General features: G+C 37.1%; 1 protein-coding gene across 8 annotated transcripts in view; it reads left to right on the top strand.

Annotated features, from left to right (window-relative positions):
* Positions 1-26,015, top strand: part of UBR5 (ubiquitin protein ligase E3 component n-recognin 5) — a 138,787-nt gene that overhangs the window by 72,109 nt on the left and 40,663 nt on the right. For 7 of the 8 annotated variants that reach the window (XR_009253372.1, XM_058698726.1, XM_058698725.1 and 4 more), the window contains exons 14-28: positions 2,102-2,286; positions 4,992-5,101; positions 5,933-6,045; positions 7,431-7,574; positions 7,671-7,782; positions 8,315-8,469; positions 8,715-8,912; positions 13,079-13,289; positions 14,457-14,583; positions 18,587-18,738; positions 19,165-19,260; positions 19,581-19,704; positions 23,014-23,111; positions 24,326-24,474; positions 24,993-25,084. Coding sequence is in view for 7 of the 8 variants with exons in the window: in XM_058698726.1 (XP_058554709.1) it covers positions 2,102-2,286; positions 4,992-5,101; positions 5,933-6,045; positions 7,431-7,574; positions 7,671-7,782; positions 8,315-8,469; positions 8,715-8,912; positions 13,079-13,289; positions 14,457-14,583; positions 18,587-18,738; positions 19,165-19,260; positions 19,581-19,704; positions 23,014-23,111; positions 24,326-24,474; positions 24,993-25,084 (2,066 nt within the window). In the remaining variant the exon portion in view is untranslated. The remainder of the gene's footprint in view (positions 1-2,101; positions 2,287-4,991; positions 5,102-5,932; positions 6,046-7,430; positions 7,575-7,670; positions 7,783-8,314; positions 8,470-8,714; positions 8,913-13,078; positions 13,290-14,456; positions 14,584-18,586; positions 18,739-19,164; positions 19,261-19,580; positions 19,705-23,013; positions 23,112-24,325; positions 24,475-24,992; positions 25,085-26,015) is intronic. The other variant, XM_058698728.1, reaches the window with a different exon arrangement.

Raw genomic sequence — 26,015 nt, 5'->3', positions numbered from 1 at the left:
GTTTTGTGTTTGTGCCTCTTTGTTGTTGTTGTTGTTTTGTTGTTGTTGTTGTTCTTGTCGTCGTCGTTGTTTGGTCCTAGTCATGGTTGTCTTATTCTGACTTATTTCTTGCTTGGCCTCCCAATTGGGAAGTGTTTAGTGATTACCCATTATTTTGAATATTCTTCTTCAGCCTTCATTATTTATTTCAGTTGTTTTGGACAGGAGCTTCAAAGAGCTCCCCTTTTCCTGGTTAGTCCAATTACTGATTTCTGTTGTTCTTAAAGTTCCTTGTTCACTGGAGTCACTCAATAGCAAGATATCCTCGCATTTGCCTTATTAGCATGGAGGATGATGTTGCTACAGAGAGAGAGAGCAGAAAAAAACACTTAAAAGGTGCACTGAAGAAAATTTTTAAACGAAATAGCTTGGAACTAAATTGCTAAGAGATAGGTATATTAAAATATTTTGGTATAGAACTAAGATTTTATTTTAAAGCTGTGGAAAACTAGAGATTTAAGATAGTCATAGCCACAGAATAAGGAAAGCCTTCGTGTGTTAACTGTTGATTACTTAGAATTATCAGCTACACCTACACTCTGAGATCGTAATGTTGAGAATGATGTATTTAGCAGTTATCCATTGACACGTCTCGTTATATGCTGGACCCCAAATACACACCACCTTGTCTTTAAGGTGATTTATTTTTTATAAGAAGGCACTAATAAATAACCTCCTATCTTCTAATCTTACCACATTTCTCTTTAAAATACAGCCTTCTTTCTTATTGATCCTCTTTCAGACTGTAAGCTTTCACCAGTCTTCTCTGAAAATTTGTGGGTGAAACTTCCCTTTAAGTCACAGCTCAGCAGGACATACCTTTTTCCAGAAGTCAGCTCTTCATGAACTGTACATTCTAAGCCACAGATCTATATTTAGTGACACAGAACTATCTGATGGAACTGCAACTCTGCTCCAGGATTTCCAGTTGTGATACTACTCAAATGTATCAGCGTCTTCTGTGTCACTTACAGTTAATTATAAACCACCACATGATCTTCATATGTGCCACTGTCAAGGACAACATAATACTTCATTACTGGGTGACTGAACAGAATGTCCATGAGATTGAGCTGTTGGAGAACTCAAAAGAGATGTCCAGAAATAATCTTTCTCTCTCATTTGGAGCTATTCTTGGTGTGTTTGACGGTGCCACTTTGCAGGTTATTGCTTTCAGAGTATATGACCTGAGGGAGCTCCTCGGCAGTGAGAAGTTGCAGGTTATTTACTCCTGCACTCAATTAACTTCTAACATTGACGTCAACACACTCTTTTTTAATGTAAGAGAAAACTTCTGTTATCCAGTGAAGCTTTTGGTTTGTAGAAAACAAGTCTTCTGGGGGAAAGAAACCCCCATAGAGATGAAGTTTATAGAGCCTGTATAATACATAGCATCGTGAATTAGGAAAGTCATTTCAGATGTTAAGAAACTGACAGAATGTGTAATTATTTTGTTATTTTTTTAATGACAATCTTTAAAAAAAGTTCTTTGCTATTTCTATTCTGTTTCTTTATAGCAGAATGGTCAGGATGTTTGTTGCGTGAAATTTGTTAGGTTGTATGAATTTTTTTTTTTTTAATGTTTATTTTGAGAGAGAGCATGTGCATGTGAGCCAGGGAGGGGCAGAGAGAGAGAGAGAGAGAGAGAGAGAGGGAGAGAGAGAATCCCAAGCAGGGATTCGATTCTGTAGGCTCTGCACTGTTAGCGCAGAACTCACATCGATCTCACGAGCTGTGAGATCATGATCTGAGTTGAAGTCAGGAGTCAGTCACTTAACTGACTGAGCCACCTAGGCAGCCCTTTTGCATGAAATGTTAAAGTTTTTTTTTTTTTTTTTTTAACAAATGTGCTAAAATAATTACTGCTCCTTAATTTTGGGAACAAATTCTTGATAGAGATAATGCTTTTAAGACAATGCTTTAAGAGCCTTATTTGATTGTGTAAGATTGTTTTTGGAAAAACCTAGGAAATAATACTTTCATGTGTTGTATTTTTATGCATTTGGAACAACTCTTCTAGTTTTGAAAATGTCATCTTGATGATTTTTCTTTTGTTTGCTAGGTGTGCTTAAGGAATAATCCTCTTTATCATGCTGGAGCAGTTGCATTTTCAATTAGTGCTGGGATTCCTAAAGTTGGTGTCTTAATGGAGTCGGTTTGGAATATGAATGATAGCTGTAGATTTCAACTGAGATCTCCAGAGAGCTTGAAAAGCATGGACAAAGCTAGCAAAACTACTGAAGCTAAGTAAGTACTGTACTGTAATGAATCGTGATTTTACACCAGTTTCTAGTTTGCTATGTATACAAGAGGGGTAGTCAAGGCAGACTTAGAGGTGTGCAGTGACCTAGAAAATTCTACCGTGGTGAGGTCTTGTGAAGATGCCCAGAAGTTTTGCAAGGAATTGGTAAAATTTACTGTTTGCCACTTGGTTAATATTTGTATATTATAGTTGTTCTTGATGTTCAGCAGCTAGAATGACCATATATAGCGTTCTCTTTTGATATCTTTGTTTTGTCATTAGAGTGTGTCCTTTGCCATTACTGTGTGGAAGAAGAATATGTTTAGCCTTATCTCTGTCAGGCCATCTTTGCCCTCCTCTCTCCCTGTGTAATTATCTTAATTTCTACCTAATGTCTTAACTGCATCTTGATCCTTGAAAGGATTTTATAAGTTAACATTCTGGAGAGGGAAGTTCTGTAAAGGATTTGCAGACTTTCAGGGTGGAGGGGTATGTGAACAGAGTTACCACTGAATTGTGTGGAGTCCGCATACAGAGGCTGGCTTATTGTTTGGGAGTCAAGTATATAGTTACTTAACACCTGTACTTTTAGAAGCATCTATAAGTATTTGTGTGTGGTGTAATTTGGTTGTTTGGTACATGAACTTCAAACCTTTAATAAAGTTTATAAGTAACTTTTTTTTCTTAATCTTATAAAAATATGTAACCATTATAGAAACATAGATGAGTAATAGCATCACATTCCAGAAACAACATTTTAATATTTTGGTGTCTTTTTTTTTTTTTTTATTTAACAGGCATTAAAAAGAAATGGGAATTGTACTATACATTTAGGTTTTTACAATGCTGAAATTTGTTTGCTCAAATGAGTGTAATGATTGTAAATTTACTACCTTTTTTGCTATTTCTCTTAATGTTAAAAATGCAAGTTGTAATTAAGAAAACACAGGGATTCCTGTCAGAGAAAGACAAATATCGTATGATTTCACTCATAAGTGGAATTTAAGAAACCCAACAGGTGAACATAGGGAAAGGGAAGGAAAAATAAGATAAAAACATAGGGAGGCAAACCATAAGAGACTTGTAAAGACAGAGAACAAACAGGGTTGCTGGAGGGGAGGTGGGTGGGGGAATGGGCTAAACGAGTGATGGGCATTAAGGAGGGTACCTGTTGGGATGAGCACTGGGTGTTACACTAATGAATGAATCACTGGGTTCTGTTCCTGAAACCAAGACTATACTGTGTGTTAACTAACTTGAATTTAAAATAAGTTAATTAAAATTAAAAAAATGGATGACTACTAAATAAGTTAAACAAATACTCTTTAATAAAGCAACACTACTGTAATTTATGCCAAATTAAGGCTTTTTTGCTTTGTTGTCGTGATCTCTCTCTCACTGTCCCTGTCTTGTTATACATAATAGATTTATAGACTTCCTCTGTAATTACATTGATTTTTATCCTAAAAATAAAAGTGACAAAACACATTTTCATTTTTTATGAAATTTTGTAAAGAGTGATTGAAATGTTTTTGATGTGCACAAATATAAATGAGTTTATATTTAACACATAGAATATGCTACTGGAATCGTGTAATTTATAAAGTTTTCCAGTATCTTCCTTGAAATTTGCCATCTATATGAATAAACTTAGTAAAAGAGCTTATTGAAATTTAGTGTTAAGAACATAGTCATTTTCATGTGAAAGACTCTTCTTTGCTAAGTGTTGAGATGCGTTCACTTTAATGGCATGCTAGTGATTAGTCAGTATCAGCCTGTTTCCACCATCACAAGATTTGCAGAGCAGCCATGAGTGTTCACGTGTACTTGTACTAAGCACTTTGCCAAGATGCTGGTGAAAATGATACTGGTTTACTGTGGACTGTTTCTAAACTCAGGTGAAATTCCTGGTGGGGATAATAGACGAGGGGGTTAAGATGATGGCCTTGATAACAATATTTATAACAGATTTCTTAGTAATAGGTGACTTTTCTGACTAAAAATTGACTTCTGCCTTTTAAGGACTAAGATATATATATGGACTAAGATATATATATATATATATATGTGTGTGTGTGTGTATATATATATTTTTTTAACCATCTGTAGAATATTGTATAGTTGCTGACTGTAGTTATCTTCCTAGGTATAATGAAAGAATTCAGTGACAAAAGATAGTTTATTCTGTAATTTCTCAGTTAGGTTATAACAGGTGATGGTTCTTCATCAGATGGTTCAAGAATAAATTTTTGTAAACCATGCGAGTTGAGTTCCTTCTTTGAACTCTTAAGAAATTAATGATAGATCTAGTTGGTATTTTATTTATTTTCCTTTACCATTTCTCAATTAAATTGCTATGTCCAAGTCAGGGTTTACTGAAGTGTGAAACTTGTTTGCTCCTGAGCTTGTAATAATTGAGTGTAGTTTTTGTTGTTATTCATAGATAAAGCTTATCTGAATCATTGTTCAAAGTTGTTGATAGCTTTATATGGTGTAGTTTTCTTTCCTTTCTTTTAAAAATATTACTAAGAATTTGAAGTATGCAACCGTGTACCTTTTTCAGTACCTGGAGTCATAGAAATAGACCATTTTGTACAAGTTTTAATATTTCATTCCCTTATAAGAATAAACTTGATTCTAAAAAATAAACCACCTGACAAGTTCTAATATTTCATTTTCCTAATAATGAGAATCTTATTTCTAATCTCAGGCCTGAAAGTAAGCAGGAACCAGTGAAAACGGAAATGGGTCCCCCGCCATCTCCGGCCTCCACATGCAGTGACGCGTCCTCAATCGCCAGCAGCGCATCAATGCCATATAGTAAGTTTTATGTGTAGTGTACGTTGGTCAAAGTAAGGTCCCAGGCAGAGAGCTGGGTGCAGTCTGTTTATGATTTGAGGCAACTTCTACCATTTTCAGTATTTTTTTGTATAAATTTTGTTTCTAATAGTTAGATTTTATGTGTATGAGCAGTTTTATTTATATGAAAAAATAGTATTTACAGTGTTGCCTATTCCTGTTGTTTTTTAGAGTTCTCTTGAGTTTATAATTTGTAAAATGCATTGCAGTGATAGTGGGAAATAACTGCCACTAATTAGAATATTTTCCCACCTTTGTGGAGACTGTTTTTATTATAAATTGGTTATGGCTTGGTCCCAACTTGTGCTCAGAATTTGCAGAATTTATAAACCTAGACTCACTACTGCACATTGGATTTAAGGAGTTTTTTGAACGGTCCTCAAAATAAATTTATCTTATAGTGTATTTGCTTTGCCCTTGAGGAAGTTGAAACTTAATAATTACATGATAGTTTTAAAAACAGACCAACAGGTCTTTTTTTTTTTTTTTTAACCTTCATCAGATAACTCTAATTTTAAGGGTTCAAAATAAGTTTTTTATTTCTAATTTGTGTGTTTGCAGCAGTGTTAATATCATTAGGCATTAACAGACGTGATTTTTGCTACTAAGTCATTTGAAGTGGAAATTGGTCATAAAACGTCAATTCATAAAGTGGTAGTTCACAGAATTGTTATTTAGATATCTCAGTTATGTATCCCTTTACAAATGATCTTTTTTCATATATTTAGATGAAATCTATAAAGTCTCTTTCACATTTTCTTTTTGGTACTTACCATTTTGTTGTTGTCTAAGAACGACGACGGTCCACCCCTGCCCCGAAAGAGGAAGAAAAGGTGAACGAAGAGCAGTGGTCTCTTCGGGAAGTCGTTTTTGTGGAAGATGTTAAGAATGTTCCTGTTGGCAAGGTTTGTTCAAAACGTCTAAGAGTTAGTTACTACCAGAACTAGAACAGTATTGGTTATCCAAGAATTTATGGTTGGTGAGTGTTCATCAGCCCTTTCCTCAGAGCTGCTCCATTCCTCACCTTTAGTGAGCCCTTAGCCTGTTGCAGATAGCTTCTGTTCCCTAAAGATGAATAGATGATTATGAGGCCTCTTCTTGAGTATTTATGGTGATATATTGCCTTTTTTTTTTTAAGTGTTATTTTGGAAGAATTTTAGGTTTGCAGAAAAATTGCAGAGATTATATTACTTTTTGATGCAGTCCATTTTTTGGAACTATCAGAGAGTTCTGAAGGAGAGAGAGATCCTCTTCCATAAGACTTAACAACTTCCCTTGACATTTAAAAATCTTACTGTCTTCAGGTCACTTCCAGTTTCTTTTCCCTTCTTTCTGGAGAGGGTTTCTTGCTTTCTAAGAAACCCAAGTGGGTAGAGTCCATCAGCTAAAATGCAGTTTCACCTTTCTCTCCACACATACTGAAAAACAAAATGGAACTATATCTGCAAAGTAAAGGTTTTTCTGATTGCTCATTTGTTTCTGAATTGATGGTCTTTCATTTGTACTTTAGGGAAAGAGTAGATATGCTACGCCCTGCAGTTTACAAAGGCCTTTCTCATACATGATTCCATTTGATTCTCAAAATAGAACTGTAGCTTATGGGCAGGTGTTTCTTCTGAGAAGATCACACTGGCTCAAAATCAGAAGCAGTTAGTAGCATAGGTAGGACTCAAGTATTCTGGTTTCAAGTCCTGTGCTCATCTTTCTGTACATTGCTGACTCTCTACCCATGCTGTTCAAAATGGTAGCCACTAGCTATATATGTGGCTAATTTATTAAAATTGAATAGCATAAAAAGTTAGCTCCTCAGTCACATCAGCTCCATTTCAGGTGCTTCATAGCCACTTATGCTAATAATGGTTACCATATTGGGCAGTGCAGATACGGGACATTATCATCGTCACAAAAGTTCTTTCACACAGCGGGGCTCTAAACTAGTAAAAAGCATAATAAGCTTTTTTGGGGGAGCATTTCATGGGTTATGCTTAATTTTTATAGCTGATTGCTAAACATCCCAAAGACTGTAAGCGCTGGCTATGTGGTGCAGTTTTTCTTTAGAAAATAAGTCTCAGATACAAACATTAACAATAAAGCTTTGGTGAGTCTGTTTAGGTCACCTCCCCCCCCCCCCCCCCCCCCCCAGTTTAGGTTAATTTTATAACTTGGTGATCATTAAAGAAATAGAAGAAATTAAATGCCTTCAGTATTAAATTAGTTCAGTGAACATAATTTGCATATTAATTTCATATAAGTTGGTGGTAATATTCAGCATATTTACTTGTACTTCCAGGTGCTAAAAGTGGATGGTGCCTATGTTGCTGTAAAATTTCCAGGAACATCCAATAACACAAACTGTCAGAGCAGCTCTGGATCAGATGCTGACCCTTCTTCTCTCCTGCAGGATTGTAGGTTACTTAGAATTGATGAACTGCAGGTAGGTGTAGAGGGATCACTCAGCAGGTAAATGTTGGCACTGACTACTTGAGTGTGTTATGGTTTCTGAGAGCAAAGCTCCTTTTGTGTCATGCAGGTTGTCAAAACTGGAGGGACACCAAAAGTTCCTGACTGTTTCCAAAGGACTCCTAAAAAGCTTTGTATACCTGAAAAAACAGAAATATTGGCAGTGAATGTGGATTCCAAAGGTAAAGATTTTGTAACATTTTCACCTGGCATACTTTATATCCTATTAATATTTGTGTAGTAAATGGGTGTAGGCTAGGAGCTGCCTGGGTGGCTCAGCTGGTTAAGCGTCTGACTTTTGATTTCAGTGCAGTTCCTGATCTCAGAGCTCATGAGATAGAGCCCTGCATCGTGCTCTATGCTGACAATGTGGAGCCTGCTTGGGATTGATTCTCTCTCTCTCTCTCTCTCTCTCTCTCTCTCTCTCTCTCTCTCTCCCCCCCTCCCTCCCTCCCTCCCTCTCTCCCTCTCCCCCTCCCTCCCCCCCTCCCCCCCTCCCCCCCTCCCCCCCCAAAATAAATGAATATACTTTAAAAAAAGTGCATAAAATAAGTGATTTGGGGTGTTTGGAAGTTTTGTTCCTTGTGTATAATGTTATGGAATGAGATAAATCTACATTTCACATGTGACCAGAGATGTTAAAATTTGGCAGGTACTTACTGGAGGTTATTAAAGATGCATAAATTTTTTTTTTACATTTATGTGTTTCTGAAGGTGTGCATGCTGTTTTGAAGACTGGGAATTGGGTACGGTATTGTATCTTTGATCTTGCGACAGGAAAAGCAGAACAGGAAAATAATTTCCCTACAAGCAGCATTGCTTTCCTTGGCCAGAATGAGAGGAATGTAGCCATTTTCACTGCTGGACAGGTACTGAGGCTTACTTTTGCTTGTGAAAACTGATGGGACAACATTGGCATTTTTGTAAAGCCTAAAGTTGGGCTCTAATTTGCTTGTTATTAAACTACTGAAGAATTTAGAATATCAAGTACAATTAATACTGGGTTTCTTATTTGGTTAGCATAATCTAATATGAAAATAAATATACCTGTTGTAAAAATCAAAGATCCATTTTTGACTGGGAGCCAGATTTTATTATTTTCCCTCTATTATAGGAGTCTCCTATTATTCTTCGAGATGGAAATGGTACTATCTACCCCATGGCCAAAGATTGCATGGGAGGAATAAGGGATCCTGATTGGCTTGATCTTCCACCTATTAGTAGTCTTGGAATGGGCGTACATTCTTTAATAAATCTTCCTGCCAATTCAACAATCAAAAAGAAAGCTGCTATTATCATCATGGCTGTGGAGGTAACTTGACTTTTGAAACTACTTGACATTTTAATTCACATGATACTGCTAGAAACTAGGGAAACCAATCAAATAGATTATTTGTTGACCCTTCTCTATAGGTGGTAGTAGTTTATTAAGACGAGAGAGATGAGTGAACCGTAGATGGCAGTGTAAGTGTTTGAGTTAAGGCGTGCACAGTGCTGTAGGAGCACAAAAGGGAGGGATATCAATCAGACTGTGACTATAGAGAAGGCTTCTCATAGGAGGCGATGCCTGAACACAGCTTTGAATAGTCAGGGGTCTCCTAGACACAAGATGAGGGCGGGAAATGTTATCCTTGGTGCCAAGTCTTTGTGAATCTTAATGTTTTGGAAGACCACGTACATTGTTGATATAAACAGAAGGTAGGGCTTATATGGGTCAAGTGAGTGGCAAGTGCAAAGACTGGAGAAAGGCACTGGGGTACCTGTGTGCTAACCTAAGGGGTGTGAGCTTCCCCCTGAAAGCTAGGAGAAGGATTTTAAACTGGCTTTTTAAAAAAGGATTAGCAGTGGGTGGAGAACAGAAGTGTAGAGACCAGATGAAGAAACAAAGTAAGCTTGAACTCTTGGAAATGAAGAAGAGGGAATGGATTTCAGAGTTCTTAAGAAAGTAGATTCTCTAAAGCTTGGTGCCAATCTTCAGCAATGAATGAAAGGAAGGAGTTATAAAGCTTCTTATTTGGGTGTGGTTGGTGGGGAGAGGAAAAATAGGAGGAACAAAATGAATGCTGGAAGAGGATGAGTTTAGTTTTGAACATTTGTAGCTGAGGTGTTTATTAGATGTGGCGGTGGTACCACTGGAACTTATTGGAGCAGTTTGAGCAGAGATTGACCTGATTTGACTTAACATTTTCACAGGATTGCTGCTGACCTGCTGAGAATAGTAGGGGACAGTGTGGAAGTAGGGAGGCTTGTGAGGGGGGCTGTTGAAACAGTCCGGGTGGGAGGGGAAGGTGGCTCGGCCCAAGAAGTAGAGCTGTGAGGGAGAAGGGATTCATTCAATTCTAGGTGTATTAGATAGGCTGATGGTAGAGCCAACAGGATTTGCCAATGGCTCAGTGTAGGGTGTCAAACAGAGGAAGCAATAAGGCCAAAGATTCTGAAGGAATGAAGTCGGCATTTATAGAGATGGAGACTAGGCATGAAGCAGATTCAGGAGGGAGGAGGGGCAGACAACAGGAATTTGGTTTTAGACATGCAGAGTTTAAAGTGCTTGTCAGATAGGTATCCAAGAGAAGGTGGTGAATAGTTAGATGTGTAATTCTGAAGACCCGGAGCAAGATGGAGAATTAGACACAGGAGCCTACAGTACATCTGTGATATTTAGAGGAATTGCATGGAGTGAGATTACCAAGGTTGTGGAGAAGAGGTCTAAGGACTGAGCTGTCAGAACGGCATCAGCATGTAAATACAGGGAGATAAAGAGGAACCTGCATAAGAGACCGAGAAGGAGCAGCATCCATGGGGTTGGAGGAAAACTAGAATGAGTGTTGTCTTGGAAGCCAGGTGACAAGCATGTGTCAAGTCGGATGCAGTGATCAACCATGTGTGGTGATGCTGTGGGCCAGGCGAGGCAAGTGCTGACTGGGGATTTGGCTCCATCTGGGCCATTCTGGACAGTAGGGATGAAAGCCTGATTAGAGTGAGCCATGGAGAAAATGGAAAAAGAACTAGAGATCCATATGGACAGCTCTTGTGAGGAGATTTTCTATAAAGGATGGGAAGTAGAGCTCAGTATGAGGGCTTATTTACCCTTTATTAGGTTGGAGATGAAAGCAACTTGTTAGAATTGCACCCAAAGTAGTCTGAATCCAGGTACTCCTGAGAGCTTCCTGTGAGCTTTGTGCATAGAGACACAGGGCTTGTATTCTTAGTTTAGTTTTGATTGCAACCTACTAGACTAGAGGTTATAGACTGGTAGGGGTATGATTAAGGAGGTGGCCATGGCCTCAAGTTGGCCTCTAGAAAGAACCTTCACATCATTTTAAAATTCGTAATTGGTTGCCAACATTTAAAAACCACAGGATTTATTTTTAAAATCCAGATTTTTAATTCTTAAAAAATGAGAATATCTGGTAACATTGGGCCACCATAAAGCCATTAGCGTGTCCCCTTTAGAGGCTGTATGTGGTCTCTCCAATTTATTGCAGTTCCTGATACTTAATTGCTTGGAGTCTAAATGTTGCCATTTATTTATGATGCAGTTTATGTTATCTTTTTACCCCCAGCCTCCTCCGCTCATTTGTATTACTTCAGATGCATCTGTAGGCATTTGGTTCTGTGACCCCTGCACTCTGTCAGCATCTCAAGGGTAAAGATAAAATGTGTCATCATCCCATGGGTAGGGGTAAAGTGTGCCATCATTTATCTTTGTACCTCAGCGAGCAGGGCTTGGTGCACAGTAGACCTGTAAGAAATGTTTTACTGAACTCTCTCTGCCTTTTGCTCTAAGAATAAGTGACAAATACAATATATAGTGATGCAGAGTAAACTCTTTTGCTTCTAACACAGTCATTGTGGTATTGATAACTCTCAGGGTGAGAGCCCGTATAAAGCAGGTTGGAGATAAGGGTTCCCTGTAGCTACTTCCAACCGAATGACTGATTGGCTGCTTGAAAACATTTTATGTCACAGAGTATGCAGCAGAATATCTTGACTTTATTTACTTTCAAAAGTAGTGTGCTTTTTATTCTTGGGAGAGACTTTGACATATTCTCTTAGCATATTAATTACTGCATATATGTCACTGGACTTGGGCAAGTTTAATCTTGTGTGTCCCACCTCATACTTTTGAATTGGAGCTTACCACGTATGGGGTCACCTCAGAGTCTTAGTGCGCAATCAAAATAGCCTATCTCAGGTACTAAAATGTGGCAAATACTGGAAATAGTTTAACTGTATTTTTTGCCTTGCCTCCACCCCTTACCCACCCTTCCATACACTTTGGGGGAGGGATGGGATATTTAAGTACTTTGGGAGAGAAGTGGCAAGTTGTTCAAATGCACCTTTCTTCTTCCCTTTGTATTCCCGAACACTCTTTTCCCAGTTCTTAATTCTAGTTGAAATTTACAAGTTCATCTGTAGTCCAAAACTAATGCTTTATATTTAGTCCAATAAGTGTCCCTTAACTATAGCGTTACATTCTGAAAGAAGTACATTTGAACTCCTTGATATGTTCATGCTGTGTCTTAGTCTGTTCAGGTTGCTATAGACTGACTGGCTTATAAACAACAGAAATTTCTCACAGTTCTGGAGGCTCGAAGTCCAAGATCAAGGCGTGGGCAGATTTGGTGTCCGGTGAGGGCCCACTTATTGTTTCATAGACAGCCATGTATTCTCATATGGTGGGAGGGGAAAACACTGGTTTTTTTCAGCCCCCACTAAGGGTATTAATCCCATTCATGAAGACCCCACCCTTGTGACTTAATCATTTTGGAAAGGTCCCACCTCCACACACCATCACATTGGGGAATAGGCTTCAACATACGAATTTTGGGGGCCGTAAATATTCAGTCTATAGCATGCTGTTTCTCATGTAATTAATGACATGTTCTATAAATTATTAATGCTACCATGTCTTTGACAATGAAGTTACATTAGTTGTAACCTCTGAGGGATTGCACCTGTCGTGGTTTCTGGGGGAGTTGAAGGTATTGGTTTTTACGTACTGCAGTGTAATACAACGTTTATGAGCATGAGGGGGTATGCGTAAGCCTGTATAAAATACACAGAATGTATACCCTTTGCTTAATTGGTTAATAGTACTAATAGGGTTCTAATTTGATAATTACATAAGAAATAATATAGACCAGGTGTTGGCAAAATGACCTGCTGGCCAGATCCAGCCACTCCCATTCATTTGTGTATCGTGTATAGTGGCTTTCCCACCATAGCCGCAGAGTTGAGTTAGTTGCAAAAGCTGAAAATATTTACTGGTCCTTTACAGAAAATTTATACACCCTTCTCTATTCCTGTGAATTGTACATTCTGCTTAAAGGGCACCCTTAATTTTAACTCCTTTGGCAGGCTACCTGAAATTGTCTCTCCTTACTTGCAGAGCTGATTATATTATTATGTTTTTTTACGTGTGTGATGTGCTATTCAAATTCATTGAAGTTTTTTTCGTAATTTGTCTGAGCACAGAAACAAACCTTAATGCAGCACATCCTACGCTGTGACTATGAGGCCTGTCGACAATATCTCATGAATCTTGAGCAAGCGGTTGTTTTAGAGCAGAATCTGCAGATGCTACAGACGTTCATCAGCCACAGATGTGATGGAAACCGAAATATTTTGCATGCTTGTGTATCGGTTTGTTTTCCAACGAGCAATAAGGAAACTAAAGAAGAAGAGGGTGAGAATAAGAACTATAACAAGGTCTTTAAAAGGGATCTTAGGCAGTTTTGGGGTGCCTGGGTGACTCGGTTAAGTATCCAACTTCGGCTCGGGTCGTGATCTCACAGTTGAAGTCAGGCCCCACCTCTGGCTCTGTGCTGACAGCTCCGGGCCTGGAGCCTGTTTCGGATTCTGTGTCTGCCTCTCTCTCTGCCCCTCTCCTGCTCACACTGTCTCTCTCCTTTTCAAAAATAGATAAACATTAAAAAACTTTTAAAAACAGTAAAAGGAATTTTAGGCAGTTTCGAAAATATAACACTGAAAAGGAAATTACTATGAAGAATTTGTGTGTACTTTTTCTGTTTTGTAAAATCTAGGAGTTTTGACATTTCTTAGAAGGTGAAGATGCCTGTCTTATTAGGATGAGTATGTAACATAAGCAAACAAATTTTTATCCGTGTGTTTTGTTGTCTTGAGTTCTATTCTTTGATATATACAGACATATGCGATGCTTAAAATGAGATTTAATGATTTTATAATAGCAGATGATTTTTATTACCATGAGAATTATGTAACAAATTAAGGCAAGTTGTATTGAAGCCATCTTTATCCCAGTTTTCATAATGTAGAGGGAAAAATAACCTAGTGAGTTATGAGATGTTTTTGGAAAAATAAGGTTTTTTGCCATAAAGGTTTTAGTTGGCTACATGAAGGGGAAATCTGAAAGTCTAAAAGTGCAACTGGGTGATTCATAATGTTTTTCTTGATTTTGAATTCTGCCAGTGACATTCTGTGGCTGCATTTTTGAGTGGTGGTTTACTTCCTTATCATTAAAGGGGGATGAGTAGTATATAAACCAAGACTGAGGTACCGAATGATGGGTCTTTTTCTCCCTTGGTAGTGAAAGCTAGATTTCAGTCTACTTATGAGTAATCTTATGTTTGACCTTTGGGGGTTGAAAGTTAAGGCAGAATAAGGAAATAACTCACATATTAAAAATCATAGTTAAATCTGTCTTCAGTGTCTGTTGCTCTAAGGAGGAAAAAATTAAGCTATTCGTTATCTCTAGTATGTGAATTAGAGCACTAAAGTACAGAGTAGTTAGCATTTAATGGCCTATACATACTTAATCTCTTAATTATTTTTGAAGTTTAAATTAATCCTAGTTTTTTCTCTTATATTTCAGAAGCAGAGCGCTCTGAAAGAAATACATTTGCAGAAAGGCTTTCTGCTGTTGAGGCCATTGCAAATGCAATATCCGTTGTTTCAAGTAATGGCCCAGGTAATCGGGCTGGATCATCAAGTAGTCGAAGGTAATGTGATTTTTACCAGGAAAGTTTAATTGGCGGAAACAGAACCCAAGTTCAGAAAAACACATCTTTCACCTATCATTTGCATGAATTGACAGGTCCTTTTGCTTTGTTTTTATTCCTCCAAATATCACCCTGGGAAAAAGATCTGATAATATCTAATTAGATTTTAAGTGTAGAACAGTAGGACCTAGGATGCTTCAGAAACTTGAGATAATTTAGACATGTAGTTCAACCTTGATTCTTTGGATGTGTTTTAAGTTTATCACCCTTGTTTCCTAGGAAATTACTATCTTTAGTTGGAGAACAAGTAATAACAATAATGGAAAGAATTTCAATCTTTTATTTTCAGATTACTTATTTAGATCAATTTCTCAGATGTCTTAATGATCTGGGAAGAAACGAAAGGCTGGTGTGTATTATGAATGTTTGGTATTTAAAATTTTCAGCTCTCTGGGCTGTGGGATGGACAAACCTTAATAACATTAAAAATCACTAGGTGTTTGAATAGATGAAAAATATAAAGAATTCAGGATATAGTTTTTTTTTTTTCTTTCCTTTCCTTTTTTTTTTTTTTTTCCTGAAGGAAAAAGCACATGTATATTAGACACGAGAGCCAGAGTTCTTGGACACTTGACAGATCACTGACGGAAGCACTGCTCTCTGTGCTAATGATATAGGTTGTAAAGTCTACTTAAAGTGAAGAGTCTCTTTGCCTATTTTCTGTTCCATATCCAACTTTCCCTTTAAAAATGATTCTTCTAAAATTGGTACCAAGTTGATAGCTTCCCGGGTTCAAAAATATCCTGAAATGAAATTTATCAAAAACTATTTATGGGTGACCAAATTGTAATTTAAAACAGTACAAAGACCTTATATAGACGATACAAAATGGAAATTATCACCAGCTTATTTGTTTAGGACTACACTAGGCAGACAAAGTGTTTGGTCTAAAATGGAAAGCAACTTAAATTCTTCTTGAAGAAATTAGTGTCTGAATTATTTCAGGTATTTCATTTCCTCAGGGAAAATACAGGTGCAGATCAAGTTGGACTCTGATATGGTTGGTCCAATGCCAGTGCTGCCATCTTTTTTTCATGTAAGGATTATTTTGAAGGCAAAGACTAAAAGGAGCTTCAAGAGTGGGTGATGTGTTGCTCACAGAAATAATTTGCAGAGTAAGCTCCTTTGAGGCATTTGCCGAAGATTTCACTGCAGTGCTCTTAACCAGTTCAAACTCAGGGCTGCCGGTTGAACAGATGAAAGCACAGGAGTCTTATTATCCACGCCGGGCAGTAGGAAGTCCACAGACTCTGCTTCATTGAAGTGAAACCCTCCTCTAGCCTACAATGGATTTTCTAGGCGATGCCCCTTGATGAGTATGCAGGCTGGGATTCATGAGCTGTAAGCTCAAAACTGATGCAATTTCAATATTGAATGGAGTACTGTTAAATGTCTTCAGATGATGATTTGACTCAGAAGTTTTGTTATGTGACTCATAGTTCCTGAGTACAAAGGGCAGATTTAGTGGAAAGCTTGATTGATGCATCTGATTGCAGGTGTATGTACTCTAGAGATTGTTAATCTGGAAGACACATGACCTTCGCTTTTTTGTCACAGTGGTATGTTTGAACATGACTGGATTCTAAGGCTTCTGTAGCATGGATATAACGTGCTTACAAAGAGGAAATTACATCATCCTTGAATTCTTCCATATTGTCAGAAAATACGATGACTCCAGGCAAGCCTATCGAAGAAATGTCAAAACTCTGAATCTTAGCAGCCAAGGTGGTATCTCCTCAGTATTGTCCTCAGCCACTGAGGATACAGGTGAATCTTCATGAATTGTGTACAACATCTTGAAGAATAATTTTCTTTTTTTTGTTTTTTGTTTTTTGTTTTTAAAGAATCTATATGAGGAGCTGGGCATTGTACTTAAAAATGTTCCCAAGACCTAATGAAGAAAAGAGGTTAAGGACAATTTTTTAAAATGACAAAGGAATGACCCCCTCATTTAATATTGAATTGACTACATCACAACAACAGAGTTGGGAGTTTGCAAGTTCAAGATGAGACTATGGTCTCCACTTATCTTCATTTTATTCTTAATCTGCTCTAAGCTAGAGGTTGGAGAATAGCCCACATAATGTTTTTTGGCCTGTGCACGGTTAAATTTTTTTTTTTTTTCTTTATAATTTGAATGCCTTCACATGAGCATGTATGCTTCTAGTTTGCCATTACTCCCCATTTCTTATACCTGACTGCCCTTTCCTCAATTGATACTGCCTTCCAGGCCCAGGAGGCATTGAGTTTGTGACCCTGATGTAAGCATTCTTCTTAATAGGCCCCAAACATGTATTTATTTTCAGGTTATATGCAGTGCCTCCCAGCTACTACTGATTTTTTTCTCTGTTTTGAGTAAGACATATTAGGATACCAAGTATATATATTGAGCTTAAAATTGTATAGGAACATCACAATGTGAACAGTCACCCTGGTGTGTGCTGTTAACTGGTAAGGAGACTACCTTTCTCTGTGGGTGATGTCTTCGGACAGGGAAGTGACCTCGACTGACATAATCCCTATGTCCTGTTCCCCTCCATATTATAAAAACTCAGATATCTAAATTGGGAGAGAGAAGATCTCGATACCATAAAAGAATTACTTGTAGGTATTTTTTGATAGTGAATACTATAATAACTAATACATTATTTAAGACATTAAAATTTACTTTGCAGAATCTTCCAAAGAATGTTTCTGTTCCCAGAGGTATATCGTCATACATAAGCTTTATAAAATAGATGTGTTCTTGAAAGTAGCCTCTAAAGGAAATTTTTGTAAAAGTTTTAGAAAATTTGTCCTTTTGAAATTGAAAGTGTATCAATATGGAAAAACACATTTACCCTCGGATTACATAACAATTATAATTAGAAGATTCAAACATTAATAAAAATCTTTCTAAATTACTTATTTGTAGATATATATATATATATATAATGCTCACCTGGTAAGGTGGTAGGTCTTTCACATCAGAGAAGTGTTGTGTCTGGGATTAAATCTGCATGGGAGAATGAAGTCCCTTATGTGTTGCCTGGCCCTTATAATTGAATTTTTAGTCTTTATTCATTTAGAAGCTCTAAAATTGTGGCTGACGGAAAGGATTTGCCTCATATGCTCTCTCTTTAATTGCTGTTAGTTCGTAATGTGTTAATTTTGTAGGCTTTGTAAGCTTTTATTCAGAGGTACAGATTTTTATACAGGTAGTTACCAGTTCCCCTAACAAGGTCTGTGTTTGTGATTATTTCCTTTTCTTTTTAGTGATGTGCACACCTGTGCAGTATTATTTTTCCTTGTATAGCAGGAGGGAAAAAAAATCACGCCCAGACATTAACACATTTTACAAGCTCCAGTTGCATTAAATTCCTTGGGATACAAATTGTACTGTTAAAAAAAAAACTCCTTTTTTTTTTTTTTTTTTTTTTTTTGGGTATAAAAAATAAATCTAAATTGGTCTTTGTTTTAAAACTACTCACTGTGTGGACATTAGTTTAATTGTTTTTGAGATCACAGCAAAGGGATTTTATTTAGTGGGCTAACAATATCGGTTTTGTGCTACTTAGTATGTTTGCTGATGTCTATTATTAAACTTAATTCTCACCGATTATAAACAGGGGACAGAAATTTTTTTGTCTTAATGTTCAGCTGTTCATTTACCTTAATGTATGAAAGATTATTTTCTAATCTTCACCGTGAGTTTTGTTCCCTGTGCTTAAGTTTGTGTGGGAGCTTAATATAGTGGTTTTAGTGCTGAACTGGGTACTAGGTGCCCCCAGTTTCATTTCTATCCCTCACTGACTTTGTGATTCCAGAATTGGCATTTGTACTTCACTTCCCTTGCCTGGAGTATTTGCTTATAGAACAAACTTTGATCTCAGATGAGTTCTGTACACCTTTTCATTACATTTAGCCATGGTAGTGAGCTCTGATTTTGTCCATGTTCTTCTAGTTTGAGGTTACGGGAAATGATGAGACGTTCGTTGAGAGCAGCTGGTTTGGGTAGACATGAAGCTGGAGCTTCATCCAGTGACCACCAGGATCCAGTTTCACCCCCCATAGCTCCCCCTAGTTGGGTTCCTGACCCTCCTGCGATGGATCCTGGTAAGATCTGTTATTTTATTTAGTGTTTAGCAAAAAAACAAGGTCCTGAGAGAAAGGAAATGGAACACTTGAATGGGATATTTAGAAATCTGAAGTATTTAAAAGTAGCATAATGAGTAAATTGTAACCAGTTTAGTTACAAAGATTTGGTTTAAGGGGTTTATAACTTAAAAATTAAAATTCTAGAAGCTGTTTTATTGAGATAATATATTTCCACACTGGCAAGAAGCTAACTAGTAATACATCATAACAAATCAGTAATTCAGAGGATTCCTTCTCTTATAATTTGGAAAACAAGTTCCCACTTAAACCTCTGTCTGATTTGACCTTTGGCTTGCAGAGAAAAGCCTTAAGGCCAGTTAAGAGAAAATGTTAGGGATATGTTGCCTATAATGATGTACATCCTGCTGTTCTGTTTACTGAAAGATGGTGACATTGATTTTATCCTGGCCCCTGCTGTGGGATCTCTTACCACAGCAGCGACTGGCACCGGTCAAGGACCAAGCACCTCCACCATTCCAGGTGAGAATCTGTACTATTTTATCTGCCTAGGCATTTGGGTTTCTACAAAGCCACACTTTATCTCAACGAGACTTACCTTGGCTTGAAAAACATCTAATTCTCTGAATTAGATCTTCATATGTCAGTGAGGTTTTAGTGTTGTAAAATCAGTTGGGAGTTGTAAAATGTGTTTAAATTCTGTATAATGAAATTAGCAGTTTATTGCTAATACTAGAATATTTTTCTGTTGGCTTATTTAATGGTTCTTTGTTAATGTTATTTCAGAATATTCTTTTCACTCTTGTTTACTCTTGTTACCAAATGGATTTGCTTAATTACAGGTCCTTCCACAGAGCCATCTGTAGTAGAATCCAAGGATCGGAAGGCCAATGCTCATTTTATATTAAAATTGTTATGTGACAGTGTTGTTCTGCAGCCCTATTTACGAGAACTCCTCTCTGCCAAGTAAGAAGTTTAATATACTTTTTTTAACGAATTTTTTTCTTCGATCTTTATTTATTTTTGAGACAGCGTGAGAGTGGGGAAAGGACAGAGAGAGAAGGAGACACAGAATCTGAAGCAGTTTCCAGGCTCTGAGCTGTCAGCGCAGAGCCAGATGTGGGATTTGAATATACAAACTGTGAGATCATGACCTGAGCCAAAGTCTGCCGCTTAACCGACTGAGCCACCCAGGCACCCCTAATATGCTTTTGATATGAAGATCTAGCTTAGCTCCTTTTACTGTTTAAGTTGATGTTGCAATGTATGGGCAACAGTTATCTTCTGTGAATTGAAACTAATTGATCAGAATCTAGCATTTATTCCCTCTGTAATTAACTAAGCTCCCTTCAGTGAAAGACTTCAGTATAATACAGTGTACACTAAATGAATACAAACCAATTTTACATAAGTTTGATCAGGAGGTGTGTGTGCGTGTGTTAAAAAATCACAGCATAGCTATTCTCCAATGTGAATTCATAAATTCCATCACTGTCACCTGGAGAACTTAAAAAAATATACAGATTCTTCCCCAAACTTTGCAGCAAAAGTATGACTCAGTAGGTCTGGGATGGGGCCTGGAATCTGTATGCTAAAACTCTGTGGATGATTCTGATGGTTTCTTTGGAAATCTTTTTGGACTTGCAGAATCACGATGAGATTATGCAGTTTTTGATAAGTATTATGTGATAAGTGCTCACTAACCATTGACAGAGTATAGCTCTGCTTTCAGCATGATTGTTTATGTTCCTTTACAAATTCATAACAATAAGCATTTTTATAAAAGTTAGCTCTTATCTGTGCCAAAGGATTAACTCTTCCAATTCTAGCAATAGCTGTCTAGAGTAGGTAATACTATTCCCATTTTATATTTGAAGAAATGGTCTTAGAGATTAATTAACCCACTCAGGGTCACAAAACTAGTGAGTGGCTGGAATTCCAACCGTGGTCCATGTCTTAATTCCAGAACTGAGACTCTCAGGCATCACCCTTAAGCAACCTCTCCATATTTAAGTACAAGAAGGTGTTGTGAGTTTTTTATTATTAAGGGCAAGGAGATTTTTGTTTAAGCCTTATTGACCATAGGCCATAATGAACATAATTTGTGAACTTACTACTTGAATGAAGGCTGCCCCCGCTAGTAAAATAAGTCACTGACTTGGAAATAAGTTATTATTACAGAAGAAGCTTACTAATTTATTAGTGGTTTGAGGCATAGGTAAAAATGGTATATATGCCAATATATTCTTTCTGTTTCAGAAAGGTATGTCTTTCTATTTTTATTTCCTCACTTGAATTTTTGGTGTTTTTTAAGGGTATTATCTTTGTACAATTCGTTCAGTCATTTGGTGTTGTCTCAAAATTCATTCAATGTTCTTACTTCCTTTCTCTCTATTTTTAATCCATTTTGCATTTCTGCAGTGTGTTTCTAGTTCACCAGTTATTTTAGTGCCCTTTCAATAGTAGTTGCTTTCCCCCAACCCCTTTTCTGAGAAAATACATGAACTATTTGGAAAACACTGAATACATCGTTCTATTAATAAGCTGGTACTGTTGATGACAGCTTTGAAACAAATTAGAGGAAAGGCAAAGTTCTTTTGTCCTTTAGTTAATAAGCATAGGTATTCTCAAATTGGTCATTTGTTTCCTTTTTTATATTACAAATACAGGAGAATTTCCTGGAGTTGCTAATAAAATTTTCCAAGAGGTATAACTGGAAATTGGTTACCATACAGATGACCCAGTTGAGAAAGGTTCTTGGCTTTAATTGTATTTGGCAATATATAAAGTATTAGGAGAATACTTCAGAGCATTGAATCTTAATTTGGGAGCATGCCTGAGATGGTGATGCGTGTGTGTGTGTGTGTGTGTGTGTGTGTGTGCGCGTGCGCGCGTGCGATGAGGATGAAGGATTGTTAAAAAATACATTATTTCCAATTTAAGCATTCCGTACCCCCCTTCCTCCCAAGTCCCTCCAATCCTAGGTGTGGGTGGTTGGAGTTTGCTTTAATAATATAAGCTAAAGAAAGTAAATTTTGGTAAAATCCTCCTGGCTAGTAAAGATGTAGAGGATTTTATTCTCAGCTGGCTCATTCTTAGCAGGGAGGTAGTATGAAGCTGGGGGAATAGGTAGGGAGAAGAGTGAGCAACAACATAAAAATGGAGAAGTATAAATACTTAAGGAAACAGTGATGCATCTGATTAGAAGTGGAGGATTAGAAGAGGAGAACAATAGCCACTGAATCTGAAGAAGTAGGTTAAAGCCACCACTTTGGTCTCTATTCTTTGGGCTTGAATCCTCAGATGGCTTTGGTTAGACTATAATAGTATCAAAGTGGGTTTATAAGAATAATAATGTGATGGTGGCATAAAAAAAGGAGTAAAATAGGTAAGAGTAGAGACTGGAGTTGAGGCTTTGTTTTTTTATGTCTACCTGTTGCCTTTAGTATATGTGTTACAATAAACTGAACTGGAAAATGGAAAAAAGGGATTAGATGCAAGAGCAAAAAATTGAGTTAGAAGGGGGACTTCATGAAGAATCCAGATTTTTTGTCTTAGTTCCCAGGAACAGTGATGCTGTTGGCCGACATAGGTAGAGAGTGGGTTTGGGGAGAAAGGTGATTTTAGTTGTTAGACATTTTGAAAGTGCAGTATCACTGGGAAATCCTAAGTAGACTTACCAAGTAAGCAAGTGTAGATGTTTGAACTGTGTTATCCTAGAAGTGGTAGTTGCTTTGGTGGATCAGAGAGAGAGAGAGAGGCACAGGTGGTTGAGGACTAAATTTGGGGAATTGCAAAGGATCCAGGAGGGAATAGAAATTCAGTGAAGAATATTGAAGGTACATTTTTAAGAGAAAATACATAAAAATAGCTAACATTTATTGAGTACATTTTATTTGCTGAGCAAATGAAAAGCTTTTAAGTAACAATTGGCTTAATCCTCATCACAATTGTATGAGATAGAGCCTGTTATCATCACCACATCTAGAAAATATTAGTCTGACTCTAGAGCCCCTGCTGATTTATTCTTTAATGTCACTAAGACCAGGAAAGGAGAGCATGGTTGAGAGAGACAAGGATTCTTAGAGAGGGGCTTCCTTTTTTACATGTGGTAATAGGAGACTAGAAAATACCACCAGGGATTTCCTTTGAGTGGTAGGACGTTATTTAATACAACAAAACGACTTTTTTGCTTCATCTTGAACATTTCTTTTATAATGAAGAAAGGAAATATTTAAAAATTAATATTTTTATGCATAATTTTTCTCATTTTAGGGACGCAAGAGGGATGACCCCATTTATGTCAGCTGTAAGTGGCCGAGCTTATCCAGCTGCAATTACCATCTTAGAAACAGCCCAGAAAATTGCAAAAGGTAATTTATTACAAGTCCTAAAAGAGTTGTTTATTTTTTTAATTTGAAAAGATTCTTTTCTACATTTATTATACAATTAATCAAACCTAATTTTTGCATGATGAAATAATTGAGTAGAAGCTATCAAGATAATTCTTTTGTGTATTTGTGTGTGTAAAATTCATGTTTGTACCTTTTTCAAGTATATTGTATTTTCGAACTTTCCACCAAAAACCAGCTGGTATAAGTTTTTAAATTAAAAAAAATGCATGATGGGTAACGTAATGACTTTCTTTTTAATGTTTATTTATTTTGAGAGAGAGAATGGGGAGTTAGGGGAGGGGCAGAGAGAAGGAAAGAGAATCCCAAGTGGGCTCTGTGCTGTTAGTATAGAGCCCAGTACAGGGCTTGCTTTCCTGAACCATGAGATCATGACCTGAGCCAAAATCAAGAGTCAGGTGCTTAAACCAGCTGAGCGACCCAGGTGTCCCATGACTGATCTTTTGAAAATAAAGACGGGTTACTGATGGAACCTGCCAGTGGTTAACTGTTGATAATGATACAAATTTATGGAAATAATAGGCCAGATTTCTTATTGTTCTTCCTTCTGACTTGGAATTCTTGCTTAATAGAAAGCAGTAAGGAATATCAGTTCCTACACCCAGCCTTTAGAAGACTCTAAAATTTATGTGATTGTCTATAATTTATTAAATAGAGCTAGAACTTGAATCTTAACTGCATAACATAGAGCTGTGTATTCAGCTGAGGTGTGGTGTATTGTTGTCATGTGGTTATGATATAATTACAGTTTGCTTTATTTTGCACCAGAACTGACTGGATTTCCTTGCATGTTGACTTGTGTATCAGTTTTGGTTTTTTTTTTTTAACGTATATTTATTTTTGAGAGAGCAAGAGAGAGCGTGCGCGTGTGCATGGGGGAGGAGCAGAGAGAGGGAGACAGAATCCGAAGCAGGCTCCATCCTCTGAGCTGTCAGCACAAGAGCCTGATGCGGGGCTTGAACTCAGTAACCAGGAGATCATGACCCGAGCCGGAGTCAGATGCCCAACCAACTGAGCCACTCAGGCACCCTGTATTTCAGTTTTTAAAATTAATATATAGTAGTTTTGATTTATACTGTGTAAATGTTAGAGCTTTTGCATTTGAGTAAAGCAGTAGCTGATTGTGATTAAGGCCTATCTTGGTATGTGAACTACTGTGTTCTTAATCTTTTTAGCTGAAGTATCCTCGAGTGAAAAAGAGGAAGATGTATTTATGGGAATGGTTTGCCCATCAGGTACCAACCCTGATGACTCACCCTTATATGTGTTATGTTGTAATGATACCTGCAGTTTTACATGGACAGGAGCAGAGCACATTAACCAGGTAGGCCGTTTTAGACTTCTTTGTATTTATGCTGTCTTCAGGTATTCTTTTCTTTTTTCCCCTTGCACCATTACTAGAATTACAGTTCTATAGTTCTTCGCTCTGGAATTGTGAGTCTGATATTTCTTTTTATTCTGAGTTATAAAATTCTCCAAAGAAAAATAATTTTTATTCCCAAATAAGTGAGGCAAAGGAGATGATCATTAAATTAGTTATTAGATATCACGAAAATTAGAAATCTTCACGCAGTAGCATAATTTGATTCACAGCTCTTGACACAGATTTTATAGCTATAGCACCTTTTTGGGGGTGGTTTTATGAATTATTTTTGCCCTGCTGATAAATATTTGATTTCCATTCGTTGTACCTCCAGTGCTGTACCCGTTTATGATTCTGTTTCCATAGCACATTAGCTTTGCTCTGCTTTCATGGTGATGGACTTCAGAAAATACTAGAAGTAATTAAGCTAATGAAATGTACATTATATTCTTCTAAGAAATAAACCCTTCTAATTGTAGGATATTTTTGAGTGTCGAACTTGTGGCTTGCTGGAGTCACTCTGTTGTTGTACAGAATGTGCAAGAGTCTGTCATAAAGGTCATGATTGCAAGTGAGTACAGTTCTAGTTTTCTTTAATTATATAAACTGCTTAGATTCATATTGCTGTATTAAAATAATCTATACCAAGATAATGTTTTATTTCATTTTTCAGGAAGCATAAGGTTTTCTCAAGTTGTTCTCTTTAAGCCAGTTTATTTATTAAAATGTGGTTCTTGATTTAAAGTGTACTTTGAAATGTTGTTCATTTGCTTTTGTCTATATTCTCTCTCCAGAGTCTCAGTCTATAGTAGGGTCTCCTAGCAGGAGATCATAACAGGTATTAAGTGAAAAATGGTGAATGTTTGGCCTGTGCTTTATTTACTTCTTAAAGTGAATGTAATAACCTTTCATCCAGCAATAGAGTTACCATGGCTGGCTAGTGTGTTAATTTTCACAGACTTAAGAAGCAATAAAATACTCCAGCATGAACATTTGCAGTGCCTTAGAGTCTCAGCAGGGATATCAGCTATAATTGTGCCACAGATATGTAGATGTTATGGTTAACAGAGAATTGGTTTGTAAAAACCATCTATTGTGCTTTAAAATAAATGATTATACAGGACAAGTAGAAAATGTTTATAGATATTGCATTGGTGCTTATTTATTACTTTTATTAAAAGAACTTTGGCTAATATGTTTTTCTTCCTTAATTTAAACATCTAAAAGTGAATCTATTCATTGATTGCTTAGTAAGTGCTGTTACACACTAGATATTTGGGTGGTGGTGGACAAGGGAGTCTCTGTCCTTGCAGGGTTTACAGTCCTATCAGGGGACACAAGCAAGAAACATTTGCTCATAAGGGTTTTAGGGCTCATTAGATGCACATAGGAGGACCACTTACACTGAATGGGGGCTATAGGGAATTAAGGAAGATGTTCTGGAAGACGTGACTATATTCAAATCATTACAAGATCCCTCAGGAGAGTTGCTCTGTAGACTT

The sequence above is a fragment of the Neofelis nebulosa genome, chromosome 14 (genome assembly GCF_028018385.1).
Source record: "Neofelis nebulosa isolate mNeoNeb1 chromosome 14, mNeoNeb1.pri, whole genome shotgun sequence".
In the NCBI taxonomy this organism is placed as follows: Eukaryota; Metazoa; Chordata; class Mammalia; order Carnivora; family Felidae; genus Neofelis; species Neofelis nebulosa.
This window is presented reverse-complemented; position numbering and strand designations above follow the sequence as displayed.